The following is a 25327-nucleotide window of genomic DNA, read 5'->3' on the forward strand; positions in this document are numbered from 1 at the left end:
AGTTTCCTTAATTACACCTTGAGGACAAGGTGGTTCTACTTGGGGAGGGTAATGATGAGTAACCAAAGGGGAAGGTTTACCGTAGGAAGAAGTGGAGTAAGAAGCAGGGGAATAAGAGACATTTCGGAGGTTAAAAGATTTGTTAGGAAGGGACAGGTGGCCTATGGAGAGTGGAGAGAGAGAAATTCTGTTATGACTAAACTTAGGGCCAGGAGGGAATAAAAGGGGGGGAAGGGAAAAGGGAGAGGCATTGAGAAAGTAGTTAAGGATTGGGAAGGGAGGTGACTGACCCTCGAAGTTCAGTCTTATCATTTTGTTTATCTTTTGTTCTTAGCTTTATTTGCTGGATTCTCAATTGTTGATTGTTGATTGAACAGAGTCTGGATGTCATATTTCGGATGTACTGTTTGCTGCCATTAATATAGAGATTCCTTGTGTTTATTGTGTTGGGATTGGGTCTGTATCTAGATTGTAGTGTGTTTCATTAAGTTGCAGGTCAGGAACAAATCAAAGACTAATGAGGAAATGAAGGAAATCGACAAGGAAAAGAATCTTACTTGGAATTTTACTGATTAAAAAGGAAATTAAGAAGCTTATTGTAGGTAAGAATCTACAGGATAGTTGATCCTGTTCTCTCCAGTTTGGCAGGTTATCGAAACTGTAAAGTAACTGCTACCAACTGCAGATTAATGTGAAAACGAAAGAAGATGAAAAACAAATCTAACATCGATAGTGCCACACTACAGAATTCCAAGAACCCACAAAAATACATTAATGCAAAAACAAAGTATACTGCATTTTCAAGTTTCTTTTTTGACTAGACTCCTGTCAAAATTACTAAAGAAAAATGGCTGTAGCTAAGCTGATATAGAAATATCAATTATCAGTTTGAATATTTGAAGCCAATCCCCCTATTCTCCCGCTTTCACACACAGATTAAAGACATTGGGCGCCAGGACCTCGAAAACGATCTTACATGAAATAAAGCTAATTGAATGCAGAAGGGTAAATTGTAGAAACCTGAAAGCAAAAGCACCCTTTATTCCCTGTGAACAATTTTTCATGATTATAGGTGATGAGTTACTGATAAAAGAAGAAGAAGAAGAAGACAAACACTAATAATTAAAGAAGAACAGAAAGAATACGTTTAAGTGACGTAAAGGGTTTGAGAATGTTGCTTAAATTTGATGAAAAAGCTGCATTGTTGGATACACAAATATTTAGAATTGAGTTTTGGAATCTAACAATAATGTTGTATCCATGAAAAGTTAATATCAGAGAGTGACAAAGTTGGGTAAAGTTCATCTTTTATGAGAGACCATATGAACTTTTGTAAGAGATATAGCATGCGACCCCAGAAAAGATAAAGGTTTGTATCTTTTCAGTTGAAGCCAGATTGATGAGATTCTTTACTTACATTGTTGTTCCCTTCTTTATTCGCTAGACAACAAGACACTGATGTCAAGTTGGGAGACATGGCTGCCTTTTGTGTGTTGTGTTGTGGGGTAAAAAGTCACTCGGTTTTAGCACATTTTAGATGCTTCAGAAAAACTATTTGTTCATGTGAGTAAACCTATTGTTCTATCTTTTGCCAGTGGTAATGGTTGATGAACAAGAACAAGAGCTTCTTCTTCAAAACTATGTGTTCATCTTCATATTGGATTAATTAAGGTAAAATTGTATCTTACTTTGACATTTTGTATTTCTTCCTTTCTCAATACACAGAGTTTCCCACAACTAAGTTAAGAGAACACACAAGTAAAATGACAAACTTTCTATTGCAAACAGAGATTAAAATCAACTGTATCCCTCTACTTTGTCCACAGCAATGTCAGAAAAAGAACTATTCTTTCAGAATTTAACAAAGAAAGTGGATCAGAACCAAGTCGTTTAACCATGATCCTTGAGTCCAATGCAGATATTCGAAACTGCCATCCCTTGGTTTACTCGCAAGATTCTCAAGGCAATCACTGGCACGTTATAGGCATTTCTTCACTACATTAAATAACATAATGGAGGAGCATCAGTTCCCTCTCTGCTTTGCTCAGGTCATAGAACAAAACTCTACATTAAGGCCTGGGAAATTCACTCTCAGAGTTTTTATGTAGCATTCTGGTAATATGTTCAATGCTCATAAAATGGAAAAATAAAATAAAATTAAAGCTATAAGAAACTATTAAGAGATGAACTGTTTAAAATTTACAGCTGGGATCCATTCACTACAATAGAAACCAAGGAAGTAGAGAAAAAACTAAGGCTCCGTTCGGTTCACAATTTTGTGTTTTTGAGAAAAGTTTTTTAAAAAAAGTTGAATTGGGAGGGTATTACGATGTAGGATTTACAAATTAATAAAATATCTCATATGTTTGTTTTTTTACAAAACACCCCCTATAATAAAACATTAAAAGAGTTTTTGGGTATTTTACTGTTTAACTTTTTTGGGAATACTAAAAGCAGTATTCCCAAAATCCAACCAAATGAAGCCTAAGCCATTCAGCAGATTTTCTGATAGACCACCCATTAGTAAGGTCTACAAGTTGAAAGGCATAATAGNGCAGTGATTTTGGTGAACAATGAGGTGCAACAGACCGTGTCTATAATCCAAGAACTATCAATTGAATGGAGTGTGTTATGTGTGCAGGTAGAGAGACAAAAAGAGGTACTAGAGAGATGAGAATGTGCGAAAGGCTGATTGGCAGAAGTAACATTAGACTGAATCTGATTAGCAGATGGCTGAGCAGCAATAGAGGGCTCCCTTGGCTGGAGTAGAGCTATTAATTATTGATACTGGAACCTTGTTAGACCCACTCTTTCATGACTAACTTCCTCAAGGTTAGAAGCAGGCGATATTATGGACTGAGTAGCAAAAACAGCAGGGTTATGGGGTTTGTTGAAAAGTTTATGGCCTGGTGGGTAGCCATTAGAGCTGGGCATTTGGGACCGGGCCCAAAAGCCCAGCTTGAAAACCCGGTCCTAGGACCGGTCCTCGAGAGGACCAGACTTAGGAGGCCTGGTCCCAAAATGGGACCAGGCCTAAGGAGGAGGGCTCGGGCCCTCCTCCAAGGCCCGGGCCTAGGCCCAAAAAAGTTTGTATTTTTTTAATATAGTCCCCTGCCAAATTACATAAAACCCAATGTTAATTTGAAAATAAATATAAATTAAGAGGGCTAAAAAAAATTTCACAAAATTCATAAAAAAAAAAATCTTCCAGGTCTAAAAAATTTATAAATTTTACCCCTAAAAAATACTAAAAACCCCCCATAAAATTTTATTTTGCCCCCAAAATATAAAAAAAATTGAGGGGGGAAAATTAATTATCCAAGCCCCATGGGACTGGTCCTAGGCCCATAGGACCAGTCCCTACCAGGCCTAAGGCCTGGTCCAGGTCCTAATTTTTCTCATGGGCCTGGGACCGGTCTTAGGCCCGTGAGTGACTGGTCCCATTTGGGACCAGTCCCCAAGGGACCAGTCCCAAACGGGCCCAGGCCTGGGCCTGCTTGGTACCGGTCCCTGCCCACCTCTAGTAGCCATGCAATTTATAACACTTCTCCATTGTGTGTCCAGATAAATGGCAATGGGAGCACACAAGGGCCTCTGCATTTCCAGCTTTGAAACAGGTTTCAAGACTATGGCCTGGAGTTTTACAATGGGTGCAATACGCATGTTCTTTCTTTGGAGAGGGTCGTGACTGAGTTGAGTATTTTGTATATGGGACAAAATGTTTTTTGATGGCTAAGGCCATAGAGTCAAGGGATGGGGAATGGGAAATAAGTTGGTGTTGGTGTTCCTGTTGCTGGATGAGTGAAAAAAATTTGGTGACAGAGGGTAAAAGATCTAGGAGCATTATTTGGTCACGAACATTAGAGTATTTATCATGTACACCCATAAGAAATTGGAACACACAGTCACGTTGATGTCTATCTAATAGTGTTTTCATGGTGCCACAATTACAAGCAAGGATTGGGTCGTATATCGAAAGCTCATCCCATAGAGTTTTTAGCTTACCATAACAGACACTTACAGAGTTATGATCTTGGAGAAGGCTGGCTAGGGTTTTCTTAAGCTGGAAGATGCGTGGGCCATTTTGTTGGGAGAATCGATCCTGAAGGTCCAGCTAGATTTCGCGCGCATCGTCAACGAATACAACGCTGGACATGATAGAGGGATTTATCGAATTTTGGATCCATGACACGATCATGTCGTTGCAACGCTCCCACAGCTCAAGGAGAGGATCTGTTGGGTCAGATGGTTGCGGGATTATACCCGTGATGAAACCCAATTTGTTCTTAGCCTGGAGTGCTCGTTGCATAGCATGCGACCATGTGGCGTAGTTATCGGTGGTGAGTAAATCAGTAACTAGAACCACAACGGGGTTGTTGTCGTTGTCTAGTCGAAAAGGGTTACCGGGGTCACTCAAGTTCAAGTAGCGAGCCATATTGACAGCACGAGGGGTGTTTGAGAAATTGTCTGTGGTACGGGAGGTGTTTGAGGAATTATCTGTATGAGTAGAGGAGGAATCGGCAGAACTTTCTAGATGGTCCTCCATGAGAGGTTGCTCTCAGGCTCTGTATACCATGTAACAAAGCATAGAAGAAAGGGAAAAAGGCTGAGTTGCAGAGAGCATCATGGACGAAGGGGCTGGAAAGTTTCCACTGTCTATTGAATTGATTAAATGCACGATACAAGCAGGTCCTTGTAGACGTAAAAATCTACCTGTACGGAAGGGGGGTCTGATCCCGTGAGGTCAAGGCCACTAGCGATCCGCNGGCATTGAAAAAGTTGAGTAAGGATGGATAGGGGAGGTGACTGACCCTCGAAGTCAGTATTTTATTTCTGTTTTCTTCTGTATTGAGTTTAGCTTATTTACTGATCATCAGTTGGGATTATTGTAGCAGAGTCTGAGTATTTTGAATGTATTGTTTCGTTACCATTAAATATAGAGAATGCTTGATTTGATTGTGAGTGGGATTGGAACTGTAACTAGATTGTAGTGTAATTGATAAGTTGCAGGTCAGGATCTCATCAGTGGTATCAGAGCACTGAGTTCTGGGGTATGGTCTTGACAAGAATGGAGTCTAGAATTGATAACGTGGAAAAAGAAGTTACGAAGTTAGGAGTTAAGATGGGTACTATTTGAGAATGTTTGGTTGAGATACAATCATGGGTGAGAAGAAAGGATAAGGAAGAAGCATGGAGAACTGAGATACGTTCATCGGAAAATCTTCGGTCTCATCAGGAAGAAAATACAGATGGAGCAAACGGGTCTGGCAACAGTAACCAAATCCGTAATGAAGTGACAGGAAGGATGTTGGAAATGCCGATATTCTCCGGTGAAGATCCTTACGGATGGATATTTAGAGTAGAGCGTTACTTCCACCTCAATGGAATAAATGAGGAAGGAAAAATGACAGCAGCAGCTGTCTGTATGGAGGGTGAAGCAATTAATTGGTTCCAGTGGATGGAATCCAGAGCTCCGGCAAGTTCATGGGCTATGTTTAAAATGGCAATACTTAAGAGATTCAGTGGGTCTCAAGAGCTCAACCCGTATGAGTCATTAATGGCCATGAAGCAGACTGGTTCAGTTATGGAGTATCGACGTCAATTTGAAGCTATTGCGGCATTGCTGGTAGGGGAGAAGGAAGAGATATTACAAGCCGCTTTTATCAATGGATTAAAAATTGAAGTAAGGGCTGAAGTCTGTTTAGCCCAGCCCACAACCTTAATGCAAATAATAGACCTGGCCCAACGAATTGAAGAGAGGAATCAAGCAATAGAGGAGGCCCAAATGGGATCAATTAAACCCACACGCATTATGGGGCTTGGACCTTCAAATGGACCCAGACCCATGACCCGATTTGAAAATAGCTCAAACCCCAAATTTCCTGACATGAACAGATTCGAAAATCACATAAACACAAAAATCCCTAACGCGTCTGAACTTCCAAAATCACACCAATCTTCCAACTTCATTCGACGATCGTCGGAAACGTCAGTACAAGGCTCATCATCGACACAGTTCTCCAGTCGTGATTACAACCCATCGACTTTTTGCCCCTATGAACGACATAATTTCCAGAGAAGAGACTTCCCATTTTGAAAAATGACTGACGCAGAGATTCAAAGGAAAAGGGAGAAAGGGCTTTGCTTCAGATGTGACGGTAAGTTCTCGTTTGGGCACAAATGTGGTGAGAAGCAATTTCAGATCATTTTAGTGGATGAAGAGGAGAATGATTCAGACCCGATTGGTGGTGGGGAGTCTGTAGAATCTGAAAAAGAGCAACGACAGGAACAAATTGAGCTTTCTATGAGCTCGGTAGTGGGGATTCATGGCCCAAAAACAATAAAACTCAAAGGAAGAATCCAAGGTAAAGAACTAATTGTGTTGATTGATAGTGGGGCTTCCCACAATTTAATTAGTTCAAAGGTGGTTACAGAATTGGAAATTTCGGTGATGGGAACTCAATCTTTTGGGGTCAAAGTGGGAGATGGATATAGTGTGAGATGTGAAGGGGAATGTAAAAATGTTTGTATGGAGCTACAGGGGATAACAATTATTCAGAATTTTTTTCCATTTGATATGAGCAGTGCAGATGTTGTTCTGGGGATTGCATGGTTGGAAACGTTAGGGGAAACCACCACAGATTGGAGGAAGCAGATCATGAGATTTAAGTTGGACGATCAGATTGTATGTCTACATGGGGACCCATCTCTGAATAAGACCATGGTTTCGCTCAAGGCTATGATCAAGGCTTTACGGAGTGAGGGACAAGGGTGTTTGATTGAGTTTGGTCAGATTCAAAAATAGTGTGATGACAGTGGGGATGTGGATGATCGGATACTGGAAGTGTTACAGATTTTTAATCAAGTGTTTGAGCCACTTTCGGGTTTACCACCTGCCAGGTGCAGAGACCATGCCATTCAGTTAGTTCCAGGGGCTCAGCCACCTAATCTGCGGCTGTATCGGTACCCTTATTGTCAGAAAAACGAAATCGAATGACTTGTCAAGGAAATGTTGGCGTCCGGAATTATTAAACCCAGCATTAGTCCTTTCTCAAGTCCGGTTTTGTTGGTTAAAAAAAAGGATGGAGGGTGGAGGTTCTGTGTGGACTATCGGGCAGTTAACCAGGTGACCATTCCGGACAAATTTTCCATTCCAACCATTGATGAATTATTTGATGAATTGGCAGGCGCGACAGTGTTCTCCAAACTCGATTTGAAGTCCGGTTATCACCAAATCCAAGTAAAACTTTAGGATACACACAAAACTGCCTTTAGGACACATGAAGGCCACTATGAGTTTATGGTAATGCCATTCGGCCTCACCAATGCACCAGCTACTTTCCAAGCAGTGATGAATGAAGTGTTCAAACCGTATTTACGAAAATTTCTACTAGTTTTCTTTGATGATATACTAATATATAGTAAGGAGATGGGCAACCATGTGAAGCACCTCAGCCTTACTCTGCAGATCCTTTTAGACAATCAATTGGTAGTCAATAGAAAAAAATGTAAGTTTGGGCAATCACAGTTCGAATATTTGGGGCATGTGGTCTCAGCTCAGGGTGTTTCGGTTGATCCTTCTAAAATTGAGAGTATCACCAAATGGCCGGAACCGAGAGATGTCAGGGCACTCAAAGGGTTTTTGGGATTGACGGGGTATTATCATCCATTTGTTCGAGATTACGGAAAAATAGGCCTACCACTCACTGCACTATTAAAGAAAGATTCATTTGTGTGGAATACAGCAGCCCAAGGGGCTTTTGAGGAATTAAAAAGAATCATGACCAGTGTTCCTGTTCTTCGGATGTCGAACTTTACGCAAGAGTCTGTGCTGGAGACCGACGCTTCCGGAAGTGGTTTAGGGGCTGTGCTGATGCAAGACGGACGTCTGATTGCTTTTCTCAGCAAAGGTTTGTCTTTAAACTCTAAGTTGAAATCAGTTTATGAAAGGGAATTAATGGCGATTGTACTGGCTGTGCAAAAGTGGCGGCATTATTTGTTGGGTAGGCGTTTTGTGATTCGGACGGACCAGCGTAGTCTTCACTTCCCTACTGAGCAGAAATTATTGAGTGAAAATCAGCAAAATGGGTTATCAAATTGTTGGGTTTAGACTTCATCATTCAGTATAAACCAGGCACTCAGAACATGGCAGCAGATGCCCTTTTGCGGATGCCAGACATAGTAGAACTTCATGTTGTTTCTGTGAGTTACTTTTCGGGACTGGAGGGTTTGGAAGATGCCATTCAAGGTGATGATAAGTTACGGGGCATAATACAACAGCTCTTGACAGACCCCAATAGTTGTCCTCCTTTCAGGTTATTGGGCCACCATCTGCTGTACCATAATAGATTGGTACTGCCAAAATCTGGACCATTTTACAAGAGTTTCACGCATCACCCATCGGGGGCCATTCGGGCTTCTTCCAGACATATAAACGGCTAACAAGTGTGGTATTTTGGGAAGGAATGAAATAGGACATCAAAGAATTTGTGGCCGCTTGCCGGTTTGCCAACAAAGTAAGTATGATGGCATGAGTCCAGCTGGTTTGCTTCAGCCGCTGTCGATTCCCAACCAAGTATGGGAAGACATATCTATGGATTTCATCATGGGGCTTCGGAAAGCTAGTGGGGTTGATACAATTCTGGTCGTAGTTGATCGTTTGACTAAATACAGTCACTTTTTAACTCTCAAACACCCCTACACAGCCAAGATAGTTGTTGATTTGTTTATTAAAGAGGTGGTTCGACTACACGGGTTTCCTCATACCATTGTTTCCGATCGGGATAGAGTCTTCATGAGTAACTTTTGGAGTGAACTGTTTAAACAATCAGGGACCCAATTACACATGAGTTCGGCGTACCAACCACAGACCGATGGTCAGACAGAGGTTGTAAACCGTTGCTTGGAAACGTATCTCAGATGTTTTGTCAATGGTCAACCCCGTTCATGGCCAAAATAGGTTCCATGGGCAGAATTTTGGTTCAATACTACGTATAACCGCTCCACCGGCATGTGTCCTTTTAAGGCTCTCTATGGCCGAGAAGCCCCAACAGTGTTGCGTTATTCAGACCACACTTTCGTTGTCAACGAAGTGGACCAGCACCTCCAGCAGCGCAACCAGGTGCTTGATGAGTTAAAAGACCATGTTCTCAAGGCCCAACATCGCATGAAAACTTCTGCGGATACTCATCGCCGAGAAGTTACGTTTGAGGTAGGGGAATTTGTGTACTTAAAGTTACAGCCATATAGATTATGGTCTCTAGCCCGACGATATAATGAGAAGCTCAGTCCACGGTTTTATGGCCCATTTGTCATCACAGAAAAAATTGGGGCAGTTGCATATAGGCCGGCACTGCCATCCTCAGCACGTATTCATAATGTCTTTCATGTGTCGCAACTTAAAAAAGCTATGTTCCCTATCGCCAATAGTCAGCCTTTACCAGCAGGCCTCAATAAAGACCTCATTCTACAACTTGAACCTGAAACGGTTCTCCAGAAACGGAAACTCATAAATGGGCAGTGGGAGGTGCTAATTCAATGGAAAGGTTTACCTTCCTTTGAAAATACTTGGGAAGATTTTGAAACTATTCTCAGCCAGTTTCCTTTATTCCACCTTGAGGACAAGGTGGTTCTACTTGGGGAGGGTAATGATGAGCAACCAAAGGGGAAGGTTTACCGTAGTAAGAAGTGGAGTAAGAAGCAGGGGAATAATTGACATTTAGGAGGTTAGAAGAATTTGTTAGGAAGGGACAGGTGGCCTATGGAGAGTGGAGAGAGAGAAATTTTGTTATGAATAAACTTAGGGCCAGGAGGGAATAAAAGGGGGAGAAGGGAAAAGAGAGGGGCATTGAAAAAGTTGAGTAAGGATGGATAGGGGAGGTGACTGACCCTCGTAGTCAGTATTTTATTTCTGTTTTCTTCTGTATTGAGTTTAAGCTTATGTACTGATCATCAGTTGGGATTTATTGTAGCCAGAGTCTGAGTATTTTGAATGTATTGTTTCGTTACCATTAAATATAGGGAATGCTTGATTTGATTGTGAGTGGGATTGGAACTGTAACTAGATTGTAGTGTAATTGATAAGTTGCAGGTCAGGATCTCATCAGATTCTTTATTGGATCTTTTGGAATATGGGGATTTGGTTAGTTTTTACACAATGCTAGATAAGCAATATATGATGTATTGCATAGTGGGATTTTTTGTCTCTTAATCATTTAAATTCTTCTACTCTTTTTGCTTAGGTTCATTTGGTTTGCTCATTGAATGCTTGACTATATGTGGAGGAGGTAAGCATGAGATATGATTTGTGGAGTACAACTAGGAGAACCTTGTAACATTATTGTGATTGAGCCATGGGGAAGTGCAGACTTTGGTACACCGTGAACACTAGTTGTATAGCTACTACTATTTCTCTTGTTGAACTTGTCGATTTGATGTTTATATTGTTCATGAACGTTATGACAATTTCCTTCTTTTGCATTTTAAAAAAACAATACTTGATCCATTTGTATGATATTGCTTTTAGGTTTGTGTTGAGAGTCTTGGAAAAGGCAAGCACGAATGATGTTGAGGTTTGAGGTTCTCCTGTTTCGAAAGCCTTTGATGTTCTTGAAATGCTACAAAGGTATTGCTTGCCTTGCAGTTTTTTTTTTTTTTTTTTTTTTTTCACCTGAAACGTTTTTAGTGAAGTAAAATTTGATATCAAGTAAATAGGCAGTTTCTGTAAAAATTATGTTAGCTTCTACTGTAGAAGTTATTCAATTTCTTGGGATAATTTGCTTTCTGCTTTTTCTTAGAGGTATCTTCTATCGCCAACATTCTGTAATGATGAAGATGCTACCTATCCTGATAAAAGGTCTCATAGGTATAGTTGGAATAATATCTTTCCGAACCTATTCTTTCAAAGATTTACGAATTTCCAAATCATGATTCAACATTGTACTTGCTTTTAGGGTTTGACATTGTGTTAAATTTCTGGATAGAAGGTAATTGTGGAGCCAGATGATAGTCCATACAATGTTTCTGGATTAGGTTTAACAAAGACTCACTAGGTTGTTTGTTATTGAACTTGGGGCTCAAAAAATGTAGTCTCTGAAAAGGTGCAGCCTTTGAATGTAGTTAGTACTCTTGAATATTCTAATGATGACTTTTTAGTGATTGTCCTATAGTAGCTATGTTGAAGTGCAAGCTTTATGATCAACTGAACTAGTGGTAAGGTTACTAATATACCTTTTTTGGTCTTCTTAACAAACTAATGTTTATTATGTGAATTGTATGACATACTCTAATAGCACTGCACATCAATGTTTATCTGCATTTCTTTAATTTTGTACAATTTTCGTTCTACTATCATAAACCTTGATATAGACTTGAAGTTTTTTTTTCTCAGAAGAATTGTTTGAAGTATCTGTGATGGGGAAGAGTTATCTCAATAAGATTATGAATAAGTAATATTCCCAGGCTGATTCTTTTTAATTTACATGCAGTTGGGCATTGTAGTTTTTCATGCTTCTGCTGATGCTTGACCAATGTCAGTTTAATTTCCTTTTGGTGGATTTCATGTAATGATTGGTTTTTGGTTGGATTCCTCCATGCTTTATTTATGGGCATTAAAATCAGTATTTAGTTTCCCCTAATGATCTGAATGCCTAATATCGATTGAGGATTGCTTTCCCTTCTTGAACAAGAATTCGGTACATGGGGTTTTGGCTTGGAGTCTTGATGGATGGGATGGACGTCACAAAATTCACCACTCCTAGCAGATACGTTGTTTACACTTAGGCTTGTGTGTTTATCATTAAAAAGCATGTAGATTCCAGTGTTTTTTTTTTTTTTTTTTTAATCGATATGTTCAATTTTGGCTGTCTCTATCTCTCTATGCTGGAAGTCTTCATTCATCACCAATGTCTGTTGAAATTATTCATGGTCATGAGTGTATCAAATGTTTGTATCAGGTCACATGATTTTAGGATTTTCTTTATCATATTCTATTAGTTTCGCAAAGTTTTCCTATAGATATTTGGACTATTTATGCAGGAAATTGATCACTTTTAGAGATAGTAGTATAAGTATGAAATCCCTTATAGAGAGCTCTTTTGGAGAATGAGTGAGTAATTAACGATTATTCTTAGTTTTTTGTTAGCTTAATATTTTATTGAATTACTGTTGTTTGGTAAAGATTGAATAATCTATGTGAAATCTGGAAGAAAAACAACTAATAATTTTATTATTGTATTTACTTTAGCATAGGTTACAGTTGTCTAGTTATATAGACTTTATTAGGATATCCTGATAACTCTTAGGTCCAGGATTACCCCTTTATTCAAAAGATAAAATTAAGATAAATCCTAAGTTTAAAGAAACGCTTGCTATGCTATCAAGAACTTCTACATTTCCCCTCAAGTTGGTGAGAAAAAATTTAGCATTCCTAACTTCGAAACTAGATTTTTGAAACTCTGTCTAAACAATCCTTTGTAAGAATGTCCATAGTCTATTGGCTCATAGGTAGATAGATAACACATAGTAGCTTGTGGTCAATCTTCTCTTAATAAAGTGTCTATCAATCTCACATGCTGATTTTATCTGATGTATTGGATTATGCACAATCCCAATAGCCTTGTCATCACAGAGCAGTAGAGCTTCATAGGATCTTCACTCTGATTCTAGTTATGCCAAGAGTCTTTTAACCATATTAGCTCACAAATACCTCGTAACATTGCCTGATATTTAGCTTCTACACTGCTCCTTGCAACCATAGTTTGCTTCTTGCTTTTCAGGTCAACAATTTCCCCAAACAAAGGTATAATACCCTAAAGTTAATCTTCTATCACTCACTGAACCTGCCTAGTCTGCATCCGTGAATACTTCCACCTTTCTTTCATTGGTTTTTCAAAACCAATCCTTTCCAAGTGTCATCTTTAGGTAGCTTAAATGATCTAATTGCGACTTCAAGATGCTCTCCGTGGGTTGCTGCATGTGTTGGCTTTATACATTTACAGAGAAGGCTATGTCAAGCCTTGTATGAGCCAAGTATATCAGCCTCCCAAACCAATCATTGATACCTGCCTTTTTCAATTGGTGTATCTCCTTGTCATGGTCAAACTTCACATTAGGCTCTATAGGAGTCTCAGCAGGCTTACGCCCTAACATTCCAGTATCTTTTAATAGATTCAAAACATATTTTCTTTGAGAAACAGAGATTCCCTTCTTACTCCTGGCCAACCTTATCCCTAAAAAATATCTCAACTGTCCTAGATCCTTTATCTCAAACTCCTGGTAAAACCTTTTTTACCATTTCATTCTTCCAAATTGTTTCATGTAAAAATAATATCATCTACATATACTATTAAGACAGTAATCTACCCCTATTATCTTGAAAAACAAAGTGTGACCAGTCTGACCTTGTGTGAACCCATAACTTCTAATAGCCATGGTAAATTTTTCAAACTAGGCCTTAGGAGACTGTTTCAAACCATACAAGGATTTCTTAGCTTACAAATGTTCCTCCTATCTGATTACCTTCAAAACTTGGTGGCAACTCCATATACACCTCTTCTGCCAACTCACCATTTAAGAAAAATTCTTTACATCCAGTTGTTGCAAGGGCCAGTCTAAGTTTGCAGCCAAGGAAAGGAGAACTTGAATGTATTCAACTTGGCTACAAGGGCAAAGGTTTCTTGGAATCTATTCCATTGGTCTGTGTGAGTCCGTTAGCTACCAACCTTGCCTTATGTCTCTCAACTGAACCATTTGCCCATATTATATCGTAAACACCCATTTACAGCCCACAATAGTCTTCCTCTTAGGTAAGCTCACCAATTCTCGTGTTCCATTTTTTTTCAAGGGCCTTCATCTCTTCCATTATAGCTTCTCCCAATTTAGGATCATCCAATGCTTCGTATTGACTTAGAGAAGCTTTATGGTTGTGAGATAGTAGCAAATACTCAAAAATCAGCAATAGATTGTCACAGGCAAAATGTGATCCTTCCTGTATGCATAGGAACCTCTATAGGTTTGAGATTAGTAGCAAATACTCAAAAATCAGCAATAGATTGTCACAGTACACAAAATGCGAAATAGGATATAGAGTAAAAGACCTAACCCTTTTCCTCAGAGCTATAGGAAGATCAACATTTGACTTAGGCTCACTAGGAAGCAAAATTTTCTTACCTGAAAGCTGTGATTCATTGACTTCTTTCAGTTCGGATGATTGGCCATGCAGATCGTCAGAAGGATTCTCACTGTCTTTATAACCAAGTTTCCGAGAATAAACTTTGAGGCTTGGTTGATTTAGCCTAGTCAAACCTCCCCCTGTCTTCATATGTTCCTAAGTCAAAGTGTCAAAATTCTCTTATGCTATAAGGTTTTCATCTTTTTCTGTTCTAATGGAATTAGGACTGGTGTTTTCTGTTATGATGGAATTAGGACTGGTAAGAGGTTGGATTTGAATTAAAGGTGAGTTTTGATTAAGAGATCTCGGAGTAGATGTAGGATTCTGACTAGATGTAGGAGTCTGACTTGTGCGAAATGTATTTCCCAAACACTATCTTCATTATCAATTCGTGAGTTCTCCCCCTGAACCGAGGGTTTGGGAAAATAAGGTTGTGACTAAAAAAAGGTCACATCTTTAGCAACAAACAATTTCTTCCTTATAGGTTTTCAACTTCCCCCTGTCTTCATATGTTCCTAAGTCAAAGTGTCAAAATTCTCTTCTGCTATAAGGTTTTCAACTTTTTCTGTTCTAATGGAATTAGGACTGGTGTTTTCTGTTTTGATGGAATTAGGACTAGTAAGAGGTTGGATTTGAATTAAAGGTGAGTTTTGATTAAGAGACCTCGGAGTAGATGTAGGAGTCTGACTTGTGGGAAATGTTATTTCCCAAACACTATCTTCATTATCAATTCGTGAGTTCTCCCCCTAAAAAGAGGGTTTGGGAAAATAAGGTTGTGACTCAGAAAAGGTCACATCTTTAGCAACAAACAATTTCTTCCTTATAGGGTAGTAATACTGATATCCTTGTTGAGTGGGAGAGTACCGTACAAAAACACACTTAATGGACCTAGGATTAACTTGTCTCTGTTATAAGCGTGAACATGAACATAGGTGGTACACCTAAAGACTTTCAAAGGTAGAGAGTTTAAGGCTCTAAAATCTAGAAATGTCCTAAGAAACATGGAAAGATGAGTATGAAACTCTAAAATCTTAGTAGGCAATCGATTTATCAAATAAGTTGCTATTAATATTGCCTCCCCCCACAAATAATTTGGCACGTTCATTGTGAACATAAGTGCTTGGGCAACCTCTAAAAGGTGCCTATTTTTCTTTTCTACAGTATCGTTCTACTGTGGGTTCTCTACACAAGAACTTTGTTGTATTATTCTATGACTAAGTAGATAGTTTCCTAGGCTTTCCAGTTGTTTGCGTATTGAGTACTGATTGAACCTGGCTACTGGTTGTAAGGTTCTGTTTGGTTATTAATACAACTGAGTATTTTCTTATTGATTGTGAGTGTTGGTTGTGTGTTGTGGAATTGTTTGTTGGTGCTGTTAGTAGTTTTTTGCAGGTTAGGTTCTATCAATTGGTATCAGAGCCCTGTCATCTGGGTAATGGTCTTGACAAGGATGGATGCAAGAATGAATAATGTTGAGAGAGAGATTACAAAGTTGGGAGTAGAAATGGGTACCATCAGAGAATGTTTAGTTGAGTTGCAGTCTTGGGTGCGATGCAAAGATGAGGAAGAAGCTGGTAGTGCAGAGATGCGATTAAGGGAGAATGTACAATCTCACCAAGAAGAAAACCCAAACGGAGCCAGTGGGTTAGGAATAGTGGCCGCAGCTGCAGTGAAATGGGGGGACGAAAATTGGAGATGCTGATATTTTCTGGTGAAGATCCTTATGGGTGGATCTTTAGAGTAGAGCGTTACTTCAGCTCAATGGGATATCGGAGGAAGGAAAATTAATGGCGGAGCCATTTGTATGGAAGGTGAAGCTATAAACTAGTTCTAGTGGACTGAATCCAAAAATCCGACAAGTTCGTGGGCCATGTTTAAGTTAGCACTATTGCAACGTTTTAGTGGATCACAAGAACTTAACCCATATGAATCCTTAATGGCAGTAAAGCAAAACGGTTCAGTCATGGAGTTTCGTCACCAATTTGAAGCAGTAGCAACGTTGTTGGTTGGGGAGAAAGAAGAAATATTGCAGGCTGCTTTTGTGAATGGGCTAAAGGTGGAGATTAGGGCTGAAGTTAGATTGGCCTAACGAAATTCTTTAACCCAAATAATGGAATTGGCCCAACGAATAGAAGATAGAAATCGGGCTTTAGAAGAAGCCCAAGTGGGAGCCCACAAGACCTCACGCACAGTTGGGTCTGGGCTGTCTTATGGGTCTAACAACCAAGGATCCAAGAGTGCGACCCGGTTTGAACATAACCCGACTAGCCTGACCTGATTTGAACATAACCCAGTTAATCTAAAATTTCCCAATTCAACTGAATCCCTAAAAACCAATTTCATGCCCCATTTCAATCGTCGATCACCAGAATCCTCCATGCAAGGCTCGTCGACCAACCTTTCCACTTGCGATCAATCGACGACATCTTTCCGGCCGTTTGAATGTTAGAACTTCCAACGGCGAGACTTTCCCTTCCGTCAAATGACAGATGCGAAGATCTAGAGGAAAAGAGAGAAAGGGATTTGCTTGAGGTGCGATGGGAAATATTCGATTGGGCACAAATGTGGGGAGAAACAATTTCAAATCATTTTGATTGATGACGAGAAAGATTATTCAGATCTGATTGGGACTGGAGATACTGTTGAAACGGGAATAGAGCTACAGCAGGAAAATGTGGAGCTTTCTCTTAGTTCAGTGGTGGGGATCCAAGGTCTGAAGACAATGAAGCTCAAGGGAAGAATCCAAGGTAAGTAAGTGATTGTGTTAATTGATAGTGGGGCTTCCCACAATTTTATTAGTTCAACGGTGGTAGAACGATTGAGAATTCTAGTGGTAGGGACGCAGTGTTTTGGGGTCAGAGTAGGCGATGGGTATAGTGTGAGATGTGAAGGAGAATGTCGGGATGTGTGTATGGAATTACAGAGGGTGACGATTGTGCAAAAATTTTTCCCATTTGATATGAGCAGTTCTGATCTAGTTCTTGGTATTGCTTGGCTTGAGACTTTAGGCGAGACCCTTACGGATTAGAGGAAACAAACTATGAGGTTCACATTGGGAAACTAGACAGTTTGTCTGTACGGGGATCTGTTGCTTAGCAAAACCATGGTATCCCTCAAAGCGATCATTAAGGCATTGCAGAATGAAGGACATGGCTGTTTGATAGAGTTTGGGCAGATACAGACTTAGTGTGAAAAGATTGGGAGTATCGATGAGAGACTGCTGCATGTTTTGGGAAAGTTTAACAGAGTCTTTGAGCCTCTTCCGAGGTTACCACCTGTCCGGCCAAAAGATCATGCCATTCAGTTAGTTCTAGGTGCACAACCACCAAACCTCGGGCCATACCGGTATCCTTATTATCAGAAAAATGAAATAGAGCGTATTGTCAAGGAAATGTTGACTTCAGGAATTATAAAGTCGAGCATCAGTCTGTTCTCCAGCCCTGTTTTATTGGTGAAAAAGAAGGATGGAGGGTGGCGATTCTATGTAGACTATCAGGTAGTTAACAAAGTGACAATTCCGGATAAATTTTTGATCCCCGCTATCGACGAATTGTTTGATGAGTTAGAAAGGGCAACGGTGTTTTCTAAACTTGATTTGAAATCCGGATATCATCAAATCTGAGTGAAACCAGAAGACACACACAAGACTTCCTTTCGAACACACGAAGGGCACTATGAATTTCTCGTAATGCCTTTTGGCCTTACCAATGCACCGGGGTCCTTTCAAGTAGTCATGAATGATGTATTCAGGCCTTATTTAAGAAAATTTTTATTGTTATTCTTTGACGATATACTGATTTACAGTAGGGAGATGGACGAACATGCAAAGCATTTAAGCATTATTTTGCAGGTATTATTGGAGAATCAACTGGTGGTAAATCAGAAGAAATGTCAATTTGGATAACTACAGTTAGAATATTTGGGACATGTAGTGTCATCTAAGGGTGTGGCCATGGATCCCTCAAAGATAGACAGCATGACTAAATGGCCAGAACCAAAGGACATCAGGGCACTCAGAGGATTCTTGGGCTGACAGCATACTATTGCCGCTTTGTGCGCGATTACGGTAAAATAGCTCTTCCACTCACTGCCCTATTGAAGAAGGATTCTTTTGTGTGGAATACAGCAGCTCAACGGGCTTTCGAAGAGTTAAAAAGAATCATGACCAGTGTCCCTGTCCTACGGATGCCAAATTTTGCTTAAGAATTTATTATAGACATCGATGCTTCGAGCAGCGGGTTAGGGGCTGTATTGATGCAAGAAGGGCGGCCTATCGCATTTCTCAGCAAAGGGTTGTCTCTCAATTCTAAACTGAAATCTGTCTATGAGCGGGAATTAATGGCGGTAGTATTGGCTGTACAAAAGTGGCGCCATTACCTCTTGGGAAGACATTTTGTTATCCAGACAGATCAGTGGAGTCTCTATTTCTTAACAGACCAGAAACTATTAAGTAAAAGTCAGTAGAAATGGGTTATAAAACTGTTGGGACTAGATTTTAGTATCCAATATAATCCTGGGCCATAAAACAAAGCAGCAGACGCTCTTTCCAGGATGCCTGATATGGTCAAGCATCATGCTCTGTCTGTGGGTTGTTTTTCTGGACTAGACAGATTAGAAGATGCAATCCAGCAAGATGGCAAATTACGTGGGATAATACAACAGCTACTAATTGACCCTAACAGCCATCCTCTTTTCAGATTGGTGGGACGCCATCTGCTATACCATAACAGGTTAGTGTTGCCTAAATCAGGACCTCACATCCAAAAGATACTCCAAGAATTTCATACTTCACCCATTGGGTGCCATTCTGGATTTTTTCGATCGTATAAGCGGATCTCAAATGTGGTGTTTTGTGAGGGAATGAAGAAAGATATCAACGAATTTGTAGCTGCTTGCCGCGTTTGTCCACAAAATAAACATGACGCATTAAGTCCAGCAGGTTTGCTTCAACCATTACCTATCCCTAATCAGGTGTGGGATGATGTCTCTATGGATTTCATTATGGGGCTGCCCAAAGCGAATGGGGTTGATACTATTCTGGTCCTGGTTGATCGTTTGACAAAATACAGCTATTTTGTCACCCTTAAACACCCGTACACAGCCAAAGTGGTAGCGGATCTATTTATCAAAGAAGTAGTTCGGTTGCATGGGTTTACCCGGAGCATTGTTTCAGATCGAGATAGAATTTTCATGAGCAATTTTTGGGTTGAATTATTCAAACAGTCCGGGACACATTTACACAAGAGTTTAGCCTACCATCCGCAAACGGATGGTCAAACAGAAGTTGTAAACCGCTGCTTAGAGATGTACCTCTGATGCTTTGTTAATAGCCACCCACAATAGTGGCCAAAATGGGTTCCATGGGCAGAATTTTGGTTCAACACCACTTATCATAGCTCCACGGGAATGTGTCCATTTAAGCCTCTCTATGGCTGTGAACCACCAACAGTACGCTATATGGACCATACCTCTCCAGTTGACGAAGTTGACCAGCAACTTCAGCAACGAAACCATATTATTGAGGAGTTAAAGGCAAATCTTCTCAAGGCTTAAAACCGCATGAAAGTGTATGCTGATCGCCATCGCCGAGAGGTTACATTTGAGGTAGGAGACTCTGTCTATTTGAAGTTACAACCATACAGGTTATGCTCTTTAGCCCGTCGGTATAATGAAAAATTGAGCCCACGGTTTTACGGTCCTTTTGTAATCACGGACAAAATTGGGATTGTGGCATACAGGCTGGCCCTACCTTCTTCAGCTCGTATTCACGACATTTTTCATGTTTCGCAACTAGAGAAAGCAACGTTCCCAATTCCCAATAGTCAACCTCTACCGACAACCCTCAACGAGGATTTAGTGTTACAACTGGAACCTGAAGCAGTCCTCAAAAAAAGGAATCTTCTGAATGGACAGCGGGAGGTGCTGATTCAATGGAAAGGCTTACCGTCCTATGAAAACACATGGGAGGATTTTGACATTATTCATTACCAATTTCCTTCTTTCCACCTTGAGGACAAGGTGGTTCTCCTTGGGGAGGGTAATGATGAACAACCAAGAGGGCTGGTACACCGTAGGAAGAGCACGGGTAAAAAGCAGAGGAATAATTGTTGACATTTGTGCGTAAAAGGTTGAGTTTGTTACAAATGACAGATGGCTTGATAGGAGTGGATGTAGGGGAATTCGGTTAGGAGCACAAAAGGTGCCAGGAGAGAATAAAAACAAAGAGGGGAGAGAAAGAGGGATGGGAAAGGCAAAAGTAAATTGGAAGGGAGGTGACTAACCCTCGAAGTCATGCCTTTAGTTTACCATTTTCTTAGAGTACTTGCTGTGTTTTCCAGTTGTTTGCGTATTGAGTACTGATTGAACCTGGCTACTGGTTGTATTTGCACTGGTTGTAAGGTTCTGTTTGGTTATTAATACAACTGAGTATTTTCTTATTGATTGTGAGTGTTGGTTATGTGTTGTGGAATTGTTTGTTGGTGTTGTTAGTAGTTTTTTGCAGGTCAGGTTCTATCAGTATGACAACGAGGAGAACCTGGTAACATTAATATTGTGCTCAGGAATTCTGTTTTTTGTGGATTTGCTAATGTTTTGGACAATTTTCAACTTCTATGTTCTTAAACCTGATGAAAATCTTGAAGCATTTGTGATAGGAAGAATTATGTCAGGATGATCAATGAAAAGTAATCATTGTAGGCATCCAGCATTGTAACCTTGCATGCAATCTTAGAGTAAGAATTTTTTTAAAAAGCTGGAGTCCTTCATGTTTTGATCTGAACCTGTTCATTTTGTATGTCACAATGAGTTTGGAGATAACTGTCAAGAAGGTTGTTTTGCATGTTTGGATGGAGTTTATTAATAGATTATTCTTAATAAATTTAATTAAGTCTGCCTATTGTGGCTCAACTCTTTGGTTTTCCTTTAGTATGTTATTATTATTATTATTATGACTTGATGGATTTTGATTAAATTGCTACTTAACTTGTCTGCTCTTAGCATTTTGGTATAGTTGCTAATTCTTTTGCTCTTCAGTGGTGTTAAAAGTTGAATTTGTCCCACATCGTCTCAATAGTGGGCTGTTATAGTGTATTATAAGTGATTGAGCTCACTCCTCCCTTGAACTAGCTTTTGGGAGTGAGTTCTACCCAAACCCACTTTATCATGGTATCAGAGCCACGTTTGGGTTTGGATTCTGGGCTTGCACGCCGAGCATGAGGGAGGGTGTTAGAAGTTGAATTTGTCCCACATCGCCCCAATAGTGGGTTGTTATAGTGTATATAAGTGATTGAGCTCCCCCCTCCCTTGAGCTAGCTTTTGGGAGTGAGTCAAGCCCATTTTATCAAGTGGGAAGAAATTATGCATGCCTTTTTTTTTTATTGATTAAAATATCCCTTTATTTTTCTATTAATGATCATGGAGGGGCCTCTATACAATTTTGTTTAAGTAGGCTATTCTAATTGAATGGATATGCATTAGGTGTCTATTCAATCCTTATTTGTTATTTGTTTGATGTTCTTTTCTTTACGGGGGGTTGGAGGAGTTTGATAGTGCTTGAGGTTCATACGCTGGAAGCATTTGTTCAGATATCATCTCTGCATCATTCTATTTTGTNTAAAGCTAAGACATTGAGCGACTTTGAATCATCAAAGCAGTGAAGGCATAGAAATTGAGTAGAAATCTGCAACTTAGCGGACCTCAAAAATTTTCCGAGAGCACTGGAACTTCTAAAGAAGATGCTCCACACATTTAAATATTTTAAGTTGAGCAATTCCTCCAACAATAATTCACCACCACTGTATAAAACAGTATCTTCTGTTATTGCTTGACCAGATGGAGAATAACCATAACCACAATGCAACATTCTCAACACATTAATCTTCAAAAAATGAGATATTAGCTGATGTGGAATTTTATGCAGGTCCCAAGAATAATCCAAGTCCAACCATTTAAGATTTACCAGGGCTTTTAACTCTATTGGTAACTTCTCTATGATAGTAGCTGATAGATCAAGATGCTGCAAAAAAAATAATTTTGCAATTCCAAACGGCGGGTTAGTCAGACCAATATTATGTGACAGCTTCAAGACTTTAAGAGAAGGCATACATTGAAAAAAGTCATGGTTGATCATCTTTAAACGATTATTGTTGACCCTTGCTTTTGGTCAACCAGGAAAATGGTCTTTTCACTCACTGGATTCTGCGGACTTGGTCTCAGCTCGTTCAAATGATGTGGACTTGGACCTACAAGACAACAATGAAGTCAAAGGAGGCTAGTGGTGTTGCCATTGGCGAGAACCCTCTGATGCTCAAGTTTGTTTGTCGAAACATTGTAAAGTTGGTATTAACTCAATGACCTAGCATTGAGTTAAAAACGCCACCTAAAAGCCATAAAGCTATCAATCAGATGCATTTATATTTCAGATATTAAATGGTAGCATATTCTAGAGACCTTTAATTATTTTGTGGAACAATTATGCAATTATGCTACAAGACTTCCAAATGTAAACTGTAGTTTAAAACTCCATGGAATCATGTTAGCACAATACACAGGTCCTTAACCTAGGCCATGAATAAGAAGGTTTGAGTAAAAAAAAGGGTTTGAGTATAACTCTAAATAAAGTTATAATACTGTCAAGAATAGAGATAAAAAAATACAAGCTTAGCCTAAACTTCCATTAATGCTTACATGGCCAATCAAACATTTAGCACCATATGAAAGTTATCGTGCAATATGATTTTTTCAGGTTCTTTTTTAAAGAAAACATAAATGACCCCCGTAGACATAAAGCATCAGTGTCAAATATAAATTGAAACACTGTAATCTGTGAATAAATAATATTATGGCAAGCTTAAATTTAAATCCTCACTTTAATGTATGAGAAAACACAAAAGATGAGGCTTCCAAAAATAAGTGCAAAGATATTTCTCCCAAATGATCTTAAACAATTGTGGGATTGAATATGCCGAACCTGAAAATGAACACAATGAAAGCATAAACCAATTGCACTTGATGATATTCGATGCAAGTGACTAAAACCAAAACCAGAAGTAGGTAAATCACACAGTTGTAAGGGAAAGGCAGGCTACAACAGTTACTAACTCGTTGGCATGTTTCTAACTAAAGAGCCATGCAACTGCAAAATACAAGTAAATAGAAGTTAAACACGATAAACGATAAACCATTGAGTTCTAGTCAGACTATGAAAGTTAAAACATAAAATGGTGCAATACTGAATATGGGAAAAGAGGTACCTAATTGATAAGAGGGTTCAAATTACTCATATTTTTAGTTTCAAATCAAATACAATGAGATACCAGACAAATTGGATTTGTATATTCCAACAGCGAGACACCAATTCATCAATTTTGCTTCTAATTTCAGGAGAAACACCCAAGATACCGCTCATATCGAACAGAAAAAGGAAACAAATTTCAAGAAACCAGCAAGCAATCCTATAAACAGTACCAAGAAGAGTCCTTTAATAGACACAACAAACAAAAATGACAATTCTTGTAAAAGAAACAAGACTGAAGAATCTAAAAGTTTAATTTGTCTCAAGTCTTTGATTAACTGGCGCATGACAGCAGTGAATATCTTGGCTGAGTAAATTTAAAAAAAATAAAAGAAAAAAATTGATATAGACATCATTGATGGTGTGTAGCAACTCACAAGCAGCCAAAGGGAAAGCTTCCACTCAGAACAACCCTTCTAACAACATCAAATTCATAGTTCTAAAGCATTTTGCAACTTCATAAAAAAAGTTGATGGAGAAATCCTTTACCACCAAAGGCTTAGATAGGTTGATAGTGTCACTGCGTACGCTGCCACACCATTTGCCTGCACCAATCAACAAAAAAAGTAAGCAATACAATAAATGCAAGCAACATGATTAAGTAGAAGAAATTTCTTTGATTTTGAGTTAATGAAAATTAAATCCTAACAGTCCACCAAAAATTACCAACAAACAAGTATATATTAAGGCATTCTGGAGAAGATGATATCAAGCAAAGAAACCTTGTAAACAGGTTGGTTCCCAGCAGGAGATATTGGGCCTTCAACCCTTTTTCTAGGCAGAAGAAGCAGAAGGGCAGCCTCAAATGCTGCATAACAAGCAATTATTTTCCAAGCGATAACAGTGGGTCTTGGCCATATGTCTACAAATCCTTGCAGCCCATGTTGCCTCAAGTAATCAAAGGTCTGGATAATAGACCCATCGGCATGCACCATCGAATACCATCTGGATATAGTAACAAAGTCTAACCATGATATTGTCTTCAATATGTTAAGCTAAAATTTACAAGAATAGATACTAACTTATCACCCAGGTTAGACAATACATGAACAAAATAATTCTAGTTAATATAAAAAAAATCATGAAAACATCTGTGTCGAACCAATAATTGTTCAATGGTTGCCTCAATCTTTTCCTTTACTCAATCAGTCAGATAACACAAAAATAAGACAAAAAAACAAAATAAAATAAGACAGATGGGACAAAATTCTGCCGTTTCTATTCATATTTGAATGGCAATTTTTAAAAACTAAGGAGTTCTTTGAATCTCGAAGTAAAGAAACAGGGTACAACCTAAACACATTGTAAAATGCTTGTTTCTTCATTTTCTCAAAAATCAAACAGAGCAGCAATGACATAATGTAGACCATGTTATTAAAAAGTTTCAAATTTAAATATCTTTTTCCATTCATTTCCTAAATATATCAGAAATTCAAACAAAGGATCAATAACCCGATCCATAACATGACATTCAAATGAAAACATGAAAAGCAAAGGAATATCAAGCCACGAATCAATCCATATTCCTCTCAAAGCCAATGTAAAAGCTCAAACACCATTGCTAAACAGATAGTGATAATCATAACATCTAATGGAATATAAACTTGAACCAGCAAAGCAACCAATTGCCTCAAAATATTAATCGAAAATTCACATAAATTACAGCAAAAAGAAGCACTCTTTTCTCCACATTAACTATTCTTAGCTTTGAGAGGAAGTCAACAAAGTCAACCATGCCAATTTGACATGACAACAGCATATCTCTAGTAATCAGCATTTCTCTTTTTCTCATTTAACTATTATTTTCCGTCGTCTTCAAATAAATAAAAAAGTAAATAATTGCAACAGAAGAACAAATCAGTTTC

General features: G+C 39.1%; 2 protein-coding genes across 6 annotated transcripts; both read right to left on the reverse strand.

Moving 5' to 3' along the window:
* Window positions 1-4114: 4114 nt before the first annotated feature.
* Window positions 4115-4546, reverse strand: LOC116119332. The gene has a single exon (XM_031405274.1). The coding sequence runs from the start codon at window positions 4544-4546 to the stop codon at window positions 4115-4117; it is 432 nt and encodes a 143-aa protein (XP_031261134.1).
* Window positions 4547-22045: 17499 nt separating this feature from the next.
* Window positions 22046-25045, reverse strand: LOC116119322 (7-dehydrocholesterol reductase-like). Of its 5 annotated transcripts, none has more exons than XM_031405263.1 (4): window positions 24185-25045; window positions 23952-24007; window positions 22361-22410; window positions 22046-22184 (listed from the first exon to the last, which is right to left on the reverse strand). In XM_031405263.1, exons 1-4 carry the CDS (start codon window positions 24395-24397, stop codon window positions 22177-22179), a joined length of 327 nt encoding a protein of 108 aa, XP_031261123.1. In that variant the 5' UTR covers window positions 24398-25045; the 3' UTR covers window positions 22046-22176. The 5 variants fall into 5 exon arrangements, 2 of the variants coding, with proteins under 2 accessions (XP_031261123.1, XP_031261124.1); XR_004126388.1 differs by having other exon boundaries at window positions 22052-22184; window positions 22299-22410; XR_004126387.1 differs by having other exon boundaries at window positions 22052-22184; window positions 22274-22410.
* Window positions 25046-25327: the final 282 nt, after the last annotated feature.

This window comes from Pistacia vera, unplaced genomic scaffold, assembly GCF_008641045.1.
Source record: "Pistacia vera cultivar Batoury unplaced genomic scaffold, PisVer_v2 Contig880, whole genome shotgun sequence".
In the NCBI taxonomy this organism is placed as follows: Eukaryota; Viridiplantae; Streptophyta; class Magnoliopsida; order Sapindales; family Anacardiaceae; genus Pistacia; species Pistacia vera.